The 16,696-nt window shown below is 37.2% G+C and overlaps 1 protein-coding gene across 5 annotated transcripts in view; it reads left to right on the top strand.

Annotated features, from left to right (window-relative positions):
• Positions 1-16,696, top strand: part of LOC142353511 (uncharacterized) — an 82,379-nt gene that overhangs the window by 47,295 nt on the left and 18,388 nt on the right. For all 5 annotated transcript variants that reach the window (XM_075405765.1, XM_075405767.1, XM_075405766.1 and 2 more), the window contains 4 exons: positions 8,662-8,901; positions 10,759-10,969; positions 15,482-15,562; positions 15,872-16,451. In XM_075405765.1, coding sequence (XP_075261880.1) covers positions 8,662-8,901; positions 10,759-10,969; positions 15,482-15,562; positions 15,872-16,451 — 1,112 coding nt within the window. The remainder of the gene's footprint in view (positions 1-8,661; positions 8,902-10,758; positions 10,970-15,481; positions 15,563-15,871; positions 16,452-16,696) is intronic.

Below are 16,696 nucleotides of genomic sequence, written 5' to 3'. Positions count from 1 at the left end.
ATCTTACTTGGTTGTAGCTTGGGACATTTTAATCAACCCAATCCCTTCTTGTGCGACTGGTGAATTCCCTCGTAGTAAAATTTGATGATTATGTCCGCTCTCAAAATTAGTAAAGCACTGGTCGACTATCGAAATGCACACTTGGCGTTCCATTTTTTAAAAAATTTTTTGCTGATCAGAGCAAAAGAGAGAGCCTACTATTGAAATGCACAATTGGCGTGCGTTCAGTTCAAATTTTTAGCTGATAATTATATTCAGGTTTTTAAATATAGTCTGGCGTTTATTATCTTACTCATGTAGTAATTGAAGGTTGAATGGAAAGTCGACTGAGCTGACGTTAAAATGACTTTGGCTCAAATTTTAAGCCCAAAAAGAATGGCATTGTAAATCACGTTTTAATATTTTGTGCTTGCTCATCAAGGAATATGGGCTAAATTTCAACAAAGGCTACTAGCACTATCCAAATGTTTGCAATAGACTTATTTGTTGCGTTGAATATAGTCAAGTAGAGTTGTGGGAAAATTGTGCCCCGCCCTCTCATTCTGTTATTATTTGCACAAATTAAGCATCATTAATTACCTGCCCGCGCCTCTTCGTATAAAGTGGACCATTTGATCCATTTTACCTTTTCAAGTCCACAAAAAGTATATTTATACATGTAAAAAGGGCCTTGCAGTTTGTGATATGGCGACGAAGGACGAATTATACCAATTGTTATTAATAGCTGCCTCAGATTCTCAGCCGGCTATTATAGCGCTCCTATTTTTTTAGGTAGTATTGGTTTTCTTAAGGTTTTTTCTACCGGGAGTACTATTCGTTGAGATGGCGTTTTGACCTAAAAGCGAAAGTGAGTAAAATTGCTGAGTGAAGTAATTTTTTCTCAGCGAGCTAAGTTTTTTGATCATGCACTGCGTTAAGTGAATGCCTTTTCGAATTTGAAAAGTGTTTTTTCAACAGAATGGCACATATAGATAATGGTTTTTAGCCGTTTTTTCTTCTAATTGGCCCAGTTTTTTGGCCTGTAATTTGTTTTTTTGTGTAATTTTATTTGACGTCATATTGAAATGTAGCCCTCGCAATTTAATACTATAGTGCTTTGCAGAGCCTAATAGTGCGTTTCAATTTCTAAATTAGCATATATTTCTTGATTTCTTAATTAGTTTTTGGCTTTTTTCCATTAATTTCTTTATTTTTGGAGCTCTAAGACTAGAAACCAGTCTTTCTGCAACATCAGGGATTTTATAATTTCGTTTTATTAATAGCCGCCCTCATTTTCTCAGCCGGCTATTATAGCGCTCCTATTTTTTTTTTACTTCGTCGAACTTTTTTTCGCTTTACCATTTTGTCGCTTTTTCAGCATTTTGCGTGAAATCTTTTTGACTTCTCTAGGCTAGTTTCTCGCTTCTCTCATTCAGCTAAAAGTGAATTTGAACATCAGTTGCTCAGCAAAGCAATTCAAAATGAACAGAGTCAGAATAAAAAACTGAAGTCAGAAATAATAGAAACGGGATAAACCCATAAATTTTAGATGCCCGCTATTTGAACGTCGTTCCCATAAGTCTTAGTTACCATCTCTTATGCCTATTGGTATTGATAGTAGCCCCTGTAGCCTCTGTCTAAGAAACAGAAGTATGTTCAACTGCGAAATGCAGTCAAAATAAATCGGACTTTAAAAATGTTTTTGTACAAAAATCTTTTCGATATTTTCTATTCTTTCAATCCCAATCATGCTTATTGGAATCAACGGCGGCTCTTTTCCGGCAATCTGCCGGGTATGTTTAATAATTCAACTATTTTTAGGTGTTAAGTTTTTGAAATACAGCTAACATGTTTTCATAAATGCAGTTTTAAAATTTTTCTGCTTTTCAACGTTCAAAATTTCAACGTTTCCAATATTTGGATTTTGTGTCTACTTTTTACCTGTACAGGAGGATGGCTCGTGTTGATTCTAAGTCTGAATGCTAAGTTTTGAAATGTATTTGTTTTTAATAGCTGCCATCAGCCTATCAACGGGGATTATTTAGGCGCTCTCCTTTTTTTAATTTGCGCTACCTTTTGATCACGCTTTTTGCTTTACACAAGTCACGATTTCCTTGTTTGACTTCTGACTTACTTCACTCACTATTGCAACTAAATGGATTATAAATTCTTTTACTCATTCAATTACGCAATGTAGGGAGTACTGTGAAAGTCAAAAGATCAAAAATCGAAAGAGACGATATAAACCGATTAAGCCAGGTCATTAAGTGGGTTATCAAAGTGGTATTAAGCTTTTTAGCTTTCAGTTGAGAAACTGAATTAAGTATATTTTCAGACTCCAACTGAAACTGCACGCCAAATTAGAACACCTTTTGACATTGAAAAGAAAAACAGAGAATTCTGTCAATTTTCCTTTTTCTGTTTCAATCCCGATATGCAGCAAGCGCATCAACAGAGGATATTATCCGGCAATCTGTCGGCTATATTCTTCATTTTTTCTTTTAATTTTTTTTAACTTTCAAGAATCAACTTTCAAGAGCCGTTTTGTTTCTGTGTCTCTTGTATTGTGTCTGTATTCTCTACAATATCTTATATCATTCATTTTTATTCGTTTTGCTTTTTCGGTTGTTAAAAATTTTATCAACTTTTTTGCTCAGGATTTTGTCTCTTCTTTGGTTTGCATTTGATTTTATTTAACAGAATGCAGTAGTGAGAATTTGCTGGAAATCCTTTTTCAAAATTGTTCTAACTACTTCCTGCATTTTTTTTTGACTTTTTGGTTTTGTTTTTGAACTCTTTTTTCTGTCAATGTTTTTTTTTGGTTTGTCTGTAATCAATTTATTTTTGTCTATCATATGTCCAACAAGGAACAAAATCTTATATTTGTCTTAATTGCAGTGGTTTGAAAAGTAAATAATGTGGTTTTGCGAGTCTTTGTTTTTAGTATTCTTTTTCTTTTGAAAAATTTTGTGCATTTGTTAAGAGGTTTATCTGCATTATGTTCTAAAAATGTGTTTTTGGGTATTACAGCTGATTGAGGAGTTCTATTTTTTAAGACCAGCAATCATGAGTTATTTCACGCCAAAATTGTTACTTCTAACTACTTTATGCATTTTTTTGAGTTTTTGGTTTTGTTTTTGAACTCTTTTTTCTGTCAATGTTTTTTTTTGGTTTTTCTGTAATCAATTTAATTTTGAATTAGTTTGAACTTATTTTGTCTATCATATGTCCAACAAGGAAGAAAATCTGTTATTTGTCTTGATTGCAGTGATTTCACAAGTAAATATTGTGTTTTTTCGAGTCTTTGTTTTTAGTATTCTTTTTCTTTTGAAAAATTTAGTTTAGTTTATATATCTAGTTTAGTTTAGTTAGAGGTTTATCTGCATTTTTCTAAAAATGTGTTTTTGGGTATTACAGCTGATTGAGGAGTTCGTTTTTTAAGACCAGCATCATGAGTTATTTCACGCCAATATTTAGCGCTGACAGTATTTCGAGCATATCATTATTTTGACCAGCCTAACAATATTCGACATTTTCTTACGTTATCATATACTTTTAATACATTGAAATTTTGCTGCATTTCTTTCTCGTAGTCACTTCGGTATGAATTTCAGCAATCTTTTAAAATCAAACCTGGCGAGGTTGAGAGTTGATGGTTCAATACCAAAGTTAATGGTATCAGCTGCGAATATGGTTTTTTGTGAAGCTTCCAGTCGGTTCCGGATGGTGTCAGGCTATGTTTTTTACTTTGTCTAATTAAATTTTTTCGCTTTACCTCAGTTCACGGCTTGTTCAACTTTTTGCGTGAAATCTTTTTGACATCTCTAGGCTAGTTTCACTCTACTCTCATTCTGCTAAGAGTGTTTTTAGACCGCAGTTGCTCAGCAAAGCTATTCAAAATGAAAAGATTTAATATCAAAAAACGAAATCAGACATAGAAATGGGATAAACCCATAAAGCCAAATTTTAGATGCCTCTTACTCGAATTTTGTTCTTAGTTACCATCTTTAATGCTTATTGGTATTAAAACTAGCCCCTGTGTGGTCTCACTGCGAAACAGGAGTATGTTCACTTCCAAAGTGACATCAAAATAGTTCACACCTTAAAATTGTTTATGTACAAAATCTTTTTTTTCATTAGTTTTTTTTTCTCTTCTTTCAATCCCAATCTTGATTATGGGAATCAACGGCGGCTGTTTTCCGGCAATCTGACGGGTATGTTATACCATTAAACAATAGATTATAGTAAGTTATACTACAATAAAACATAATAATTGGTATTATACTTTACAACGCCTTCGTCTCCAGAAATTCCAGAAGTTATTTAAATTATTGGCAGGGGCGCTGGCTCGTAATGTTGCTTCAAAAATAGACCTCAAAGGTGCTGCTTCAAACACGGACATTTTGCTGCAATGTAGCACTAAAGTCTGATTATGAATCTTTTCTAGGAACTAAGCATGGCGTGATCTTCCTATGAAATCATAAATTTCATCTAGAAAAGTGTTCTTGGACGGGGGGGGGGACTTTTTAATAGGAGCGATGAATTGCAGCTAGTAAATACACTGAAGTTTAAGATGTGTGAGTAGTACACTTCGCTGTTGTCTTGTATTATAAGGGAGAGACCATTTGAATGGGGGGGGGGGGGCAATTTGAAACATTTCCTCGTTTATATTTGTTATATTTTCAAGCCCCCCCCCCCCCCCACTTATATTACTACTCAATTGCCTTAAGTACTGCTGTGCAAACTTTTGCAGTGCTTTAAGTTTATATTGCGTCCAGAAACCGTGCAACAATACAGGTAAATTTCAAGGTAAACAGTCAAGGTAAATTTTCTAAACTCTAAATTTTGTTTTACAGGAATTTTTGTCCGCTAGCTTTTTGGCTCTCTTGATTTGTGTACTATTAGCAAAGCGCCCGAATTTTTACTTGAATGTTTTGATTGTTTATGAATACATACATCAAAGACGATATGTTTTGAGCATCCGGGGAAACAGTTCCACATTAATTATTAACCTCTTCTTGTCTGAATTGTGACAGATTTGTTGGTGATTGGACATGCTAAAATGATCCCAGATTGAATCAATCATCTGTTTCAATCTATGAACTAATTCACACATCTAGTATATATATCATAACAACCCTTCTGAGGTGGAGTGAATCATTTGTTTAATGGTTGGAGAAAACCTAACCTACTGATAATATATGAAGGAAGTTGTTCAAGTTTGTCGAATGAGCTAGGAAAAAATGAGATTTTTGTCGCTTTTGATACTTTTTCATTTGTAAAGTGATGAAAATTTTGCGGCAGTCTTGTCACCTGCAATTTTTCCACGGATGTCTATTGAATGAAGAGTGTTGAATTGGCGGGGAGGCATAGTTATCGCATTCTGGTCAAAGAGCTTTTAATCTGCAGTTTCTCATCAAAAGAATCAACAGAGTCAGTATCGAGAAGGGAAATCGAAAATAAAAACGGGATAAAACCAAAAAGCCTAATTTTAGAAACCTGCTATTTGAACTTCGTTCTTTTAAGTCTTTATAATTGCTCTCGAACGAAGTTTAAAGCAAGTATTGTAAACGTTTTGGACTTTTTTTATGCAAAATTTTTGCTTGACTGATTTGACTTTTGGAGTGAATTTTGCGCCTTTGACTTTTTCGTTTTGTGTGATTTAAAGTTCTATCTCATTACAATCCAGGGGTCTTGAAAAGTATTAACACAACAAAAATTGCCAAGCTACAAATCGGCAGCCAGAATTTTTGAAACTAGAAGATCGTATTTAGCTGTTGGCCCTGCTCCTAAGTTAATTTCTAACCGCTCAGGCCATGTAAAACCAAACAGACAAAAAGAATAGTTTTGTGTCAAAGAATCGTCTTTTAGTAATTAATTAGTTCGACGAGAGATTGCTTCAACAATTTAATAATTTTAAATTAACTAGCCACAGTCACATTACACGTTGTGATTTTAGTTCACACCACTCCCCCCACCGAAGCACGTCGCAAAAGGTTGAAGCTCCCACTAGTCGTTCGAGAGCAACGTTAGTCGGTTATGTTTTACTATCTCTAATGCTTTTTGATATTGATAGTAGGCACTGTATTCTCTCCTTGAGAAACAAGAATGCCTAACTACGAAATGACGTCAAAATAGTTATTAATATAAGTGTTTTTGTAGAAATTTTTTTGTTTTTCCTTTTCCAATCGGGTTTAGGGGATTCAATGTTCGCTGTTTTCCGGTAATCTGCCGGGTATTGTTAAGTCCTTTGGTCTTTTTTAATGCTTCTTTTAATGGGACATCAGCACTCTTCAACCCCCAATCGCCACCCCACGGTCAGTCCACCCCTCCTGTGCTTACAAGTTGATTTGAAGACATTGACACCAATATTTTTCCCAAAGTGTTTATATTTTGTCAAAAAGTCATTTAACGGTGACAGATTTCTGATGGTGTTTCGCGATTTTTAGGCTTAGTAGAAACAGTATGCAGTGCACATTGAACAAAAACTGGCAGGTGGGGAACAACTGTTTTGTTGAGGTATATGAGCTTACTTTTTTGCGCATTGTTTTGTTTTCCTGAGCTTTTTTTTGTTTTTCCTAAAAATTGGTTCCTGTTATATTCCATGAGGCATTGTTTGATTTTTCTGAATTATTCTTCAAACTGAATTGTGGCCATTTTCTCGTTAGTTTTAGTGCTTTTTCTTTTAATGACATTAAGGAAGCATAAATTTGAAAATTGTAGTTTTTGATTCAAATTTCGACATTTTTTGTTTTCAAAAAAGGTACTGTCATTTTTCGTTTTCATTATTAATTGCTCTCAAACGAAGTTTGTAGCAATTATATTGGTCCTGTCGGTCTTTTTTTATGCGATTTTTCGCTTGACCAATTTTGCGTCTGACGCTTTTGACTTTTCGTCGTCAAAAACGGGATAAACAGGTAGCGCCCAGCGGGCATTAAGTGCTCTTAGAGCCTTTCAGCTCTGTTTCAGCTCAAATTGGTTTGGAGACTTATACTTATGGTGTGAAGGGCGGTTCTTAGAGGTTGAGACACCTCCCCCACTATTGCCTCCACCCCCACCGCGCTGTTGCCCCCCCCCATCAGCCCCCGGTGCAACCCCCCCCCCCCCCCCCCCGTGACTAGCTACTGACGAAGCCAACCGCTCGCCGGTCGTTTGAGAGCAATTCGCCCGACGTTAGTCGGTTATGTTATTAATTGGTGTAATTTTACTAACAACTTTTTTAAACGTATTAGGTCTGAACATAAGTGTGAGACGAAATTTTTATTCATTGGTAATGGCGTTAAATCAGATCGAGCAACATGCAAATTATAGATAGTCAGTAAAGTTATCAATTCGTTTTGTTTCACTACTCTGTTAATATTTTACTCGCGTGTTTGGAAAATTGAGTACGCGTTTAGATTTTGCCTCTTTTTGTTAGGACCAAGTCCAACTTTTAAAACCCTGATTTGATACTTGCCGAAAATATCCTTCTTTAACGCAAAGTTAAGATCTATGTGGGAAGATTTTCTCGAAACATTTTTATAGTGACTGACGAACAGGTTGTTCTTAAAGACAGCCGATTTTTACTCGGTTTTATTTTTTGACTCGGCCTATTAACGCTGACTCCAACTGTTCAGTTGATCACCCGTAGATTTCGATTCTTCTCTAAATTTTTATGGACCAAAATTAATGTTAATTTTGCAAAATATCTCATCGAAAATTTTGGACTTTTTCAAGTTTGTGACAGCCCTTATCAGTTAAAGCTAGTTTTACTGCTGGGATCATAATGGGAATAGAGTGTTTGTCATCGTGCTGCTAGCGTTTTTCCAACAATTTATAGCTCGACTGGAATCTTTGTTCATCTTCTCACGTGAGCAACTTTTAGTGCAAAATTTTGCCGTGCAATTTTGCCGACGAGTAATTTGTAATGAAAACTATAACGTTTCTACGTTCAATAAAATTTGATGGTTTGGGGAATTTTTCAGACTGAATTATTGTAAATCTAGACGTCAGTCGTCTTTCTATTTTCAGCTTAGCGGAATGAAAGTTTTCACGACCCCATTACCTGAAGATGTCATTGTTTTGATTAGTAGTATGCGTGGAGGCTCAAACAGGTGTAGATCACAGTTTTCACTTTTTTCATTCTCGTGAACTTTATGTTCACGAACTTTAGTGAACAATCTAAGGTGGTTTTGGGTTTGGGTTTTGGTGCTAATAATTGTTTGTACAATCTGATAAAAGGTGGGACTAGCCATTCAAATTATTATATGTTAGTAAGTTCATATAAAATAAGTAAGTATAGATTGCTATGTTCTGCCCTGGGTTGAGGTGAGTTTTTTACTTGAAGAATGTCAATAATTTTTGAAGTTTTTACATTTTTTTACTTGGCGAGTATTTTGAACCGAGAAATGATAGCCAGTATCACAACACTAATTTTCTATCTTTGCTGTTATGACTCCAACAAAAACATTGATATATTTAGTAATTTTGCAATATTTAGTGACTATACCTGCGATGTACAGATTCTAATATTGCTATATAGTAGGTAAGAGTGGATTGTTCAACTTTTTGGTCTCTTTACCCCTTTCAAAGCTTAATGGGTCTCGGGCGTAAAACCACCTCAATTACCGACTATTGTTTGGCGGACTAGAACGGAAACGACCCGACCCGACCCTTTATTCGATGTATTGATGTGTGTTGTAGAAGTCGAGCAATGATGAACAACAATCTCCCCTTCAGCAGACAAAGACGACCACCAACACTGCTCCAGTTGCAGCCACAGATGAGAGCAATGTGATGAGTGTGTTAGAGATCCACCACATCAGACACGCGGCTGCCATCTTCGAACAGACGAGGGTGTTCGCCCACTTCTCCCATGAGAAGTACCTCCAATTACTCAGACTCATCAAGGAACTCATTCTCGCCACCGACATGGCCTATCAGGTAACTGTCCTGACCTATAGTGACCTGTCATAACTTCTTAGCTGGGTTGGGGGAGGGCGGGGGGTAGTTATTTGTGAGTAGTGGCTAAGGGTTGAGTAGTTATTTGTGAGTAGTGGCTAAGGGTTGAGTAGTTATTTGTGAGTAGTGGCTAAGGGTTGAGTAGTTATTTGTGAGTAGTGGCTATGGGTTGAGTAGTTATTTGTGAGTAGTGGCTAAGGGTTGAGTAGTTATTTGTGAGTAGTGGCTAAGGGTTGAGTAGTTATATGTGAGTAGTGGTTAAGGGTTGAGTAGTTATTTGTGAGTAGTGGCTAAGGGTTGAGTAGTTATTTGTGAGTAGTGGCTAAGGGTTGAGTAGTTATTTGTGAGTAGTGGCTAAGGGTTGAGTAGTTATTTGTGAGTAGTGGCTAAGGGTTGAGTAGTTATTTGTGAGTAGTGGCTAAGGGTTGAGTAGTTATTTGTGAGTAGTGGCTAATGGTTGAGTAGTTATTTGTGAGTAGTGGCTAAGGGTTGAGTAGTTATTTGTGAGTAGTGGCTAAGGGTTGAGTAGTTATGCGTGAGTAGTGGCTAATGGTTGAGTAGTTATTTGTGAGTAGTGGCTAAGGGTTGAGTAGTTATTTGTGAGTAGTGGCTAAGGGTTGAGTAGTTATTTGTGAGTAGTGGCTAAGGGTTGAGTAGTTATTTGTGAGTAGTGGCTAAGGGTTGAGTAGTTATTTGTGAGTACTAGCTAAGGGTTGAGTAGTTATTTGTGAGTAGTGGCTAAGGGTTGAGTAGTTATTTGTGAGTAGTGGTTAAGGGTTGAGTAGTTATTTGTGAGTAGTGGCTAAGGGTTGAGTAGTTTTTTGTGAGTAGTGGCTAATGGTTGAGTAGCTATTTGTGAGTAGTGGCTAAGGGTTGAGTAGTTATTTGTGAGTAGTGGCTAAGGGTTGAGTAGTTATTTGTAGGTAGTGGCTAAGGGTTGAGTAGTTATTTGTGAGTAGTGGCTAATGGTTGAGTAGTTATTTGTGAGTAGTGGCTAAGGGTTGAGTAGTTATTTGTGAGTAGTGGCTAAGGGTTGAGTAGTTATGCGTGAGTAGTGGCTAATGGTTGAGTAGTTATTTGTGAGTAGTGGCTAAGGGTTGAGTAGTTATTTGTGAGTAGTGGCTAAGGGTTGAGTAGTTATTTGTGAGTAGTGGCTAAGGGTTGAGTAGTTATTTGTGAGTAGTGGCTAAGGGTTGAGTAGTTATTTGTGAGTACTGGCTAAGGGTTGAGTAGTTATTTGTGAGTAGTGGCTAAGGGTTGAGTAGTTATTTGTGAGTAGTGGCTAATGGTTGAGTAGTTATTTGTGAGTAGTGGCTAAGGGTTGAGTAGTTATTTGTGAGTAGTGGCTAAGGGTTGAGTAGTTATTTGTGAGTAGTGGCTAAGGGTTGAGTAGTTATTTGTGAGTAGTGGTTAAGGGTTGAGTAGTTATTTGTGAGTAGTGGCTAAGGGTTGAGTAGTTTTTTGTGAGTAGTGGCTAATGGTTGAGTAGCTATTTGTGAGTAGTGGCTAAGGGTTGAGTAGTTATTTGTGAGTAGTGGCTAAGGGTTGAGTAATTATATGTGAGGGGTGGGAGGTTGATGATAGTAGCTTCGCTTTGTATCTGTATTTCAATCAAAACCTTACTGAACAAAAATTTGTTGATGTGAAAATAATTGTCCGACTTTTGCGAAATTTCTGCTATCATGTTGATAGTCGATCGACTAATTGATCCAATTGACTTAATTTGTATAGTTGATATAGTTTTAAGGAGCAGTGAGCGCGTATTGCCCTATATTCACATACTCTTGTATATTCTAAAAGGTCAAATTTGACCTCAGTAGATTTTTCCCCCTGTTTTAGGGAAGATATATGGAGAAGCTGAAGCGTCTGAACAAGGAGTATGCAGCACTGGAGAGTGAGGAAGAGAAAGACTGCTTCTTCAGGGACGAAGACACTCGCAGGTTCTACCTCCAAATCTCACTCAAGTGTGCCGACATCTGCAACACCTGCAGACCATGGGAGGTCAGCCAGAAATGGTCCAGACGAGTCACTGAAGAGTTCTTCAATCAGGGTTAGTTTACACAGATGTTGAATTGATCTTGGATGTTGAATTGAACGTGATGTCTTTTTTGCGCAGAATTTTTACTCGATTGTTTTTAGAATATTCTGGATCTTTTCCATTTGTGCCCCCCCCAGTACGTTTTGCTCCCCCACCCCCATTTACAGAGCACGTGTCATTACATGGTACATCATTATGTTAAAATATAGCCCAGTGGTGAAGGATAAAATATAGGACTGAGGTATTTTTGCACCCATAAACAGAATTTTATCTAGGCTACAGCCCCTGCATTAAATTGCCCCTGTCGTTTAAGAGCAATTTGTCCGAGGTCAGTGGGTTTATGTTTTAAGATCTCGGGACTCAGATTCCAACGACAACTTTTGAATTTAATTCACTTAAATTGTCAATGGTCTTTACTTTTTGGAATTTCAAAGAAATTCTTAGTATCGAAACTTTGAATGATATTGAGTAGTTGAGCTCGGTTCAAAATTTAAAGGACTTTGTCCGCTTCCCTAATTGATGTCGACTGCTCTAAAGTGCTCTCAATCAGAATTTAAGCATCTGAAGCCAAATTCATTTCAATTTCTGAGTTTCGAGATTCCTTTTTGTGCTGATAATAGTTCATACACCACTGGTTTGGAAGACAAACAACTGGTGTATTTTGAATTTTTTGTAATTAATAGCCGCCCTCATCTTCTCAGCCGGCTATTATAGCGCTCCTAATTTTTTTACAATTCAAAGAATTTGAATTGTATTGGGGCGCTGTCTTTTTACGACTCGAAGAGGAGTATTGGAGAAGTCCTTTTTTTAAATCAATTTTATTGGAGTGATTTTTGAAGCGGGAAATGAAACGCGTGAAAAAAATTGGAGTGATTTTGGTGCTGAACAAAAGTGAAGAGCGGAGCGAAAAAAAAGAGTGGTTTTTGTTCATACCGCTGTTTTTGAGAGAGCGGGAAATTGATGTGTGAAAAAATTTTTTCTAAGCAAGCGAAATTTTTTTGTTCACGTGCGGCATTTTAAAGCATTTTTTATTTATTTTGGTTAAGAGGTTTGGTTATGATTTCGTTTTAATTTTAGGCTGGTTTCGGTTTTGTTTTGAAGGTTTCTGGAATTTTATATGAATTTTATGATAATTCGGAGGTTTTTAATGTATTTTGCTGATTTTCGGGCTAAATTTTGCGTTTTTTTGACGATTATTTTGTGTTACTGGCTCAAATGGGTATTCAAGAAACCTCATCTACTTGAGCAAATTTTGATTCCAGTTATGTGGGTAAGAATCTTTTTTTGTTGAGAAGTATGACAAAAAATGGCGAAAATTGGAACTATTCTTAATTTTTTGCAGTTTTTCGTTTTTTTTTCTGTTTTTAGCTAAGTTGCCTAGCCTATTATGACTTGCCTAATGTTTTGCGAGCATCTGGATACCTTATTGGCTGAAGGGAATTTTTCTTGGGATTTATATGCTTTTGAAATATTAAAGAATTTAGTAACTTTTTCCAGTTTTTCAGTGAAAATTGTTCTTAAGAGCTTTTTTTTTCATAGTTTAGCCTAAAGTATTTTTTCAAAATTCACATAAGTGATTTTTGTAAGTACTAGTGTTTTTGATGAAGTTATTTTTGGCAGAGATAGTTTTTCGGGATCTCATTCTATAACAAAATTTGATCAGATTTTTTGTCATATTTTAACAGATTTGATTTTATTGTTTTTACTTTTTTGTTTCATGACTTTGTTTCAAGATAATCATAAATTAGTGAGGGCACGTTTTGTTTGATGCGTAGTTGGATGGCTTTTAAATGGATTTTCACTTCGAGTCGTTTCCGCAATTTCTTCCGGCTATGTTTTTTTTTTAAGATCTGTTCACACATTTTCATGATTTTTGAAGTCAAATTGGAGTAGTGATTTTGGTCACGCCGAAACAGGAAGTGGAGCGAAAAAGCGAGTGGTTTCGCGGCGTGAAATTTTTTGCTCTAAATTTAAGTAGAGTGAGAAAAGGGTGTTTGAACAAAAATTCGCTTTCTCGCTAGTGGTTTTTTGTTCACATGCGGCAATTTCACTTTGATTTTTACTGTTTTTTCGATTTTTTGGATCGGATTTTTTTCTAAGTGGTTTTCCCAATCCATTCATAGTCCGTTCTAGGTCTAGTTTTGTGTTTAGTCAATGAAAATTCTTTGAATTTTTTGTCAGGACTTGTCCTGCTATGTTTTTTACTTCGTCGAATATAAAAATGTTTCGCTTTACCTCATTTTGCCGCTTTTTCAACATTTTGCGTGATATTTTTTGATTTCTCTAGGCTAGTTTCTCTCTTCTCTCATTCTGCTAAAAGTGATTTTGAACATCAGTTGCTCAGCAAAGCAATTCAAAATGAACAGAGTCAGTATAAAAAATTGAAGTCAGAAGTAGAAACGGATAAACCCATAAAGCCCAATTTTAGATGCCCGCTATTTGAACGTCGTTCCTATAAGTCTTAGTTACCATCTCTAATGCTTTATTGGTATTGATAGTAGCCCCTCTCTCTAAGAAACAGAAGTACGTTATGTTCAACTACGAAATGCCATCAAAATAAGTCGGACTTAAAAAATGTTTTTGTACAAAAATCTTTTTTTTTTCAATATCTTCTATTCTTTCAATCCCAATCATGCTTATTGGAATCAACGGCGGCTATTTTCCGGCAATCTGCCGGGTATGTTTGTAATTATTTTGAGTGCGAGGTTAGTTGTTTAACAATAGCTGCACAGCTTTTAAGCCTCACTGTATTCTGATACACTGTAGATTGCGTAGAATAGAGAATTCTAAAGTTTTAGATGCGAACTGTACTTCTCGCAGCTTTTAGTACGGTTGCGAATTGATTTATACATAATGTTTTTTTTTCAATCGATCTGAGAACTTTTTAATTGCTCTCGAACGATGTTTGTTGCGATTATATTAGTTCTGTGGTATTTTTATTAGCTTCCAAGTGGTAGCTAGGGCTATAATTGGACTTGTCGGTTTTTCATTTCGTCGTCGAGATTTTTGTTGCGACCATGTGACGTCAATTTTTTCAAATCTGCTTTTTGTTCTTTCAATGACGCAATTTCAACTGAATTGCGTGCGTGGCATCATTTTTCGCTCTTAATGGAGCTTGTGTTTTCTAATTCGCCTGATTAAATTTTTGGCCACCGTGATTTACCACAATCTCAGAAATGACTTCCTCACTCTGAAAGTGACTTTACTTTACTCTAATTCAAAGAGAAAAGGTCGAGTGAGAATCTGAGACTCTAAATGAAGGTTGTTTGAGAGCAGTTTGTAGAAGCAGTAATATGATAAATAGATTTTAAATCAAAATATAACATCAGCATTTAATGGAAATTTCTTTTTGGTCTGTACCATCTTTTTTAGACTACAAGTCTATCTCTTTCATTTCAATCTATCCCCCCACTTCACCCCTCCCCACTCCATGCACACCGTTCCACCTGTAAGCCAGCGCGCTCACTGCACATGCGCTCCGCCATTGTCACCCCCACTATGCGCTCCCTCCTAGCTCGCCCCACGCTATCCCGCTTCATTTAAGCTTAATCTAACCTCCCTAAACCGTAGTTAGCTACTAAAGAAGCCAACCGCTCTTCAGTCGTTTGAGAGTCATTTGCCGGACGTGTTTATCTTCCAAGCATGATTCCATGAAGTAAATGAAGTCGGGAATTAAATATCGTATACGTCTTGGTCATTTGCGACTCGAAGAAGAGTATTCAAAGTTTACAGGTTTTTTTTTGCTGACGCAAGTTTGTTCATGACTTGATTTTTTGACTTTTTGTTTTTTGAGCATTGACTTCTATTCTAGAACGTCGACTTCTGTTTTCGATCATAGAACTTTAGCAGTAGCTTAGTTTGTAATAGGTAATAATTTGTACAAGCTGGTAATGTTCAAGGTGAAAAGGTCACTTCGAGAATTTTTGATCCCTTATAATTCCCCCCCCCCCACCTACCTAAGCCCCCCCCCCCCCCCCCCCCCCCCCACTTACGCCCCCACCGACCCACATTCCTAAATAAAAATCGGCTGTTTTCAGCTATATATCGCAATGTTTGTTTTTCTTTTGATATTTCTGAAATAGGTAAGGTTAATTGAAAGAGTTTTTTATTGCACGACTCTTCGTGTCGTTTCCGGTATTCTACCGACTATGTTTTTCTGCAAAATTTTCGCTTGACAAATTTAACTTTTTGAGTGAAGTTTGCGCCCTTCACTTTTTCGTTTTGTGTGATTTAAAATTCTCTCTCTTTCCACAATTGCAGTTGAATTCAAGTAGCGGCAGTTCACTACTAAAAGTCAAATGAAAATTGTGTTCACTTTGTTTTTTTTTGGTGACTGTATAGCTGTATATAATAACCTCTAATGACGTCATTTGAAGCCCCCATAGTGATTTTAGCCCCCCCCCCCCCCCGATGAAGCAGGCTGTAATAGGTTAGAGCTCCCACTAGTCGTTCGAGAGCAATTCCTCCGACGTTAGTCGATTCTAATTTTTTTTGTAGGGAAGTTAGTGATCAGATGTGTTTCAGGTGACATGGAGCGAAACCTGGAGCTTCCCATAAATGAGATAAACGATCGGCACAGGACTACTATAGAAAAAGTTCAAGTTGGTAAGTTGAACAGTGTTAGAATCAACTATTGCTAACGAGGGGCACTGAACGCTGTGAAGTACCGCTTTGCAACTTTTGGCACCAAGTCGGCCTTTTCTGCGACATTCAGACTTTTAACATTGGGTGTTTTTTCTTATGAAACTCAGATTGTGGTGACATACAAGTAGGAATCGGAACCTTAAATTGTTTAACTTGTTTTGTCGCAGTATATGAGAACCTAAGCGCTCTCAAAGTGTTCTAGAGAAGATCGATAAGCGCCTCATATTCACTGAAATTAGAAAAGTAATTTGACTTGGGGTGTGTTGGCAGGCTTCCTGAAATTTGTGGCTCGGCCTCTGTTTGCGGAGTGGGATTCGATTCACACCAGTGATTTAAGTCAATCTCTCCTCCGATACATTGACGACAATCTGGTGAACTGGTCAAAGGTTCAGCAACAGACAGAGAAATTGCAGTCAGCCAAGCTGTCAGCCAGCAACACCACAACTACAACTGTTGAACAGCAACGAGCCCATGCCTCCTCCGCTGACACGAAATCCACCTCCACCGTCCAGCAAATTCCACCCTCTCACCAGGCTGCCACTTCAACTCCACCCCATTTGCCACCTATGCAGTCAACAGACTCTCTATATGAGACGAGGCAGTTCAAGCCACATCCGCCAGACGGTATGACTGAATTGGGTGTGATTGGAGAGACCCCGGGTGACGAACAGAACCCAGATGGCGATGACGACGAAGTGTTACCCCCCGCAGACCTGCAACAGAAGACGCGGAGACCCAGTGTTCCCTGTGCTTTCGTATCCTTAGACCTATCGGTAGCTATTATCAAAGACAATCTGCGCCAACAAGCGGCCGAGGATTCCAGAGGGGCCGATGGAGCGTACGATACCAGGTATTGTATGGATGCATATCTCGTTAATCAATAGAGAAATGATGCCGACTTAAAATCAGCAAACTTTTCCTTTCCCAAGGTAGAATGTGACCAGATTTAATCGACAATTTTGCGATGCATAAATTTTAATAGCCGTGACGGACCAACATTTTATTAGGCCGTACAATTTATTAACAGTGAAATAGCCGGTATTTTTTGTTCACGCATGCTGATGACAAGAAATTTTTTCTTGGTGCAATGGAAAA

This window comes from Convolutriloba macropyga, chromosome 14, assembly GCF_964194025.1.
Source record: "Convolutriloba macropyga chromosome 14, txConMacr16.3, whole genome shotgun sequence".
In the NCBI taxonomy this organism is placed as follows: domain Eukaryota; kingdom Metazoa; phylum Xenacoelomorpha; order Acoela; family Convolutidae; genus Convolutriloba; species Convolutriloba macropyga.
The sequence above is the reverse complement of the archived record's forward strand: the minus strand, read 5'-3'. Positions and strand labels throughout refer to the sequence as shown.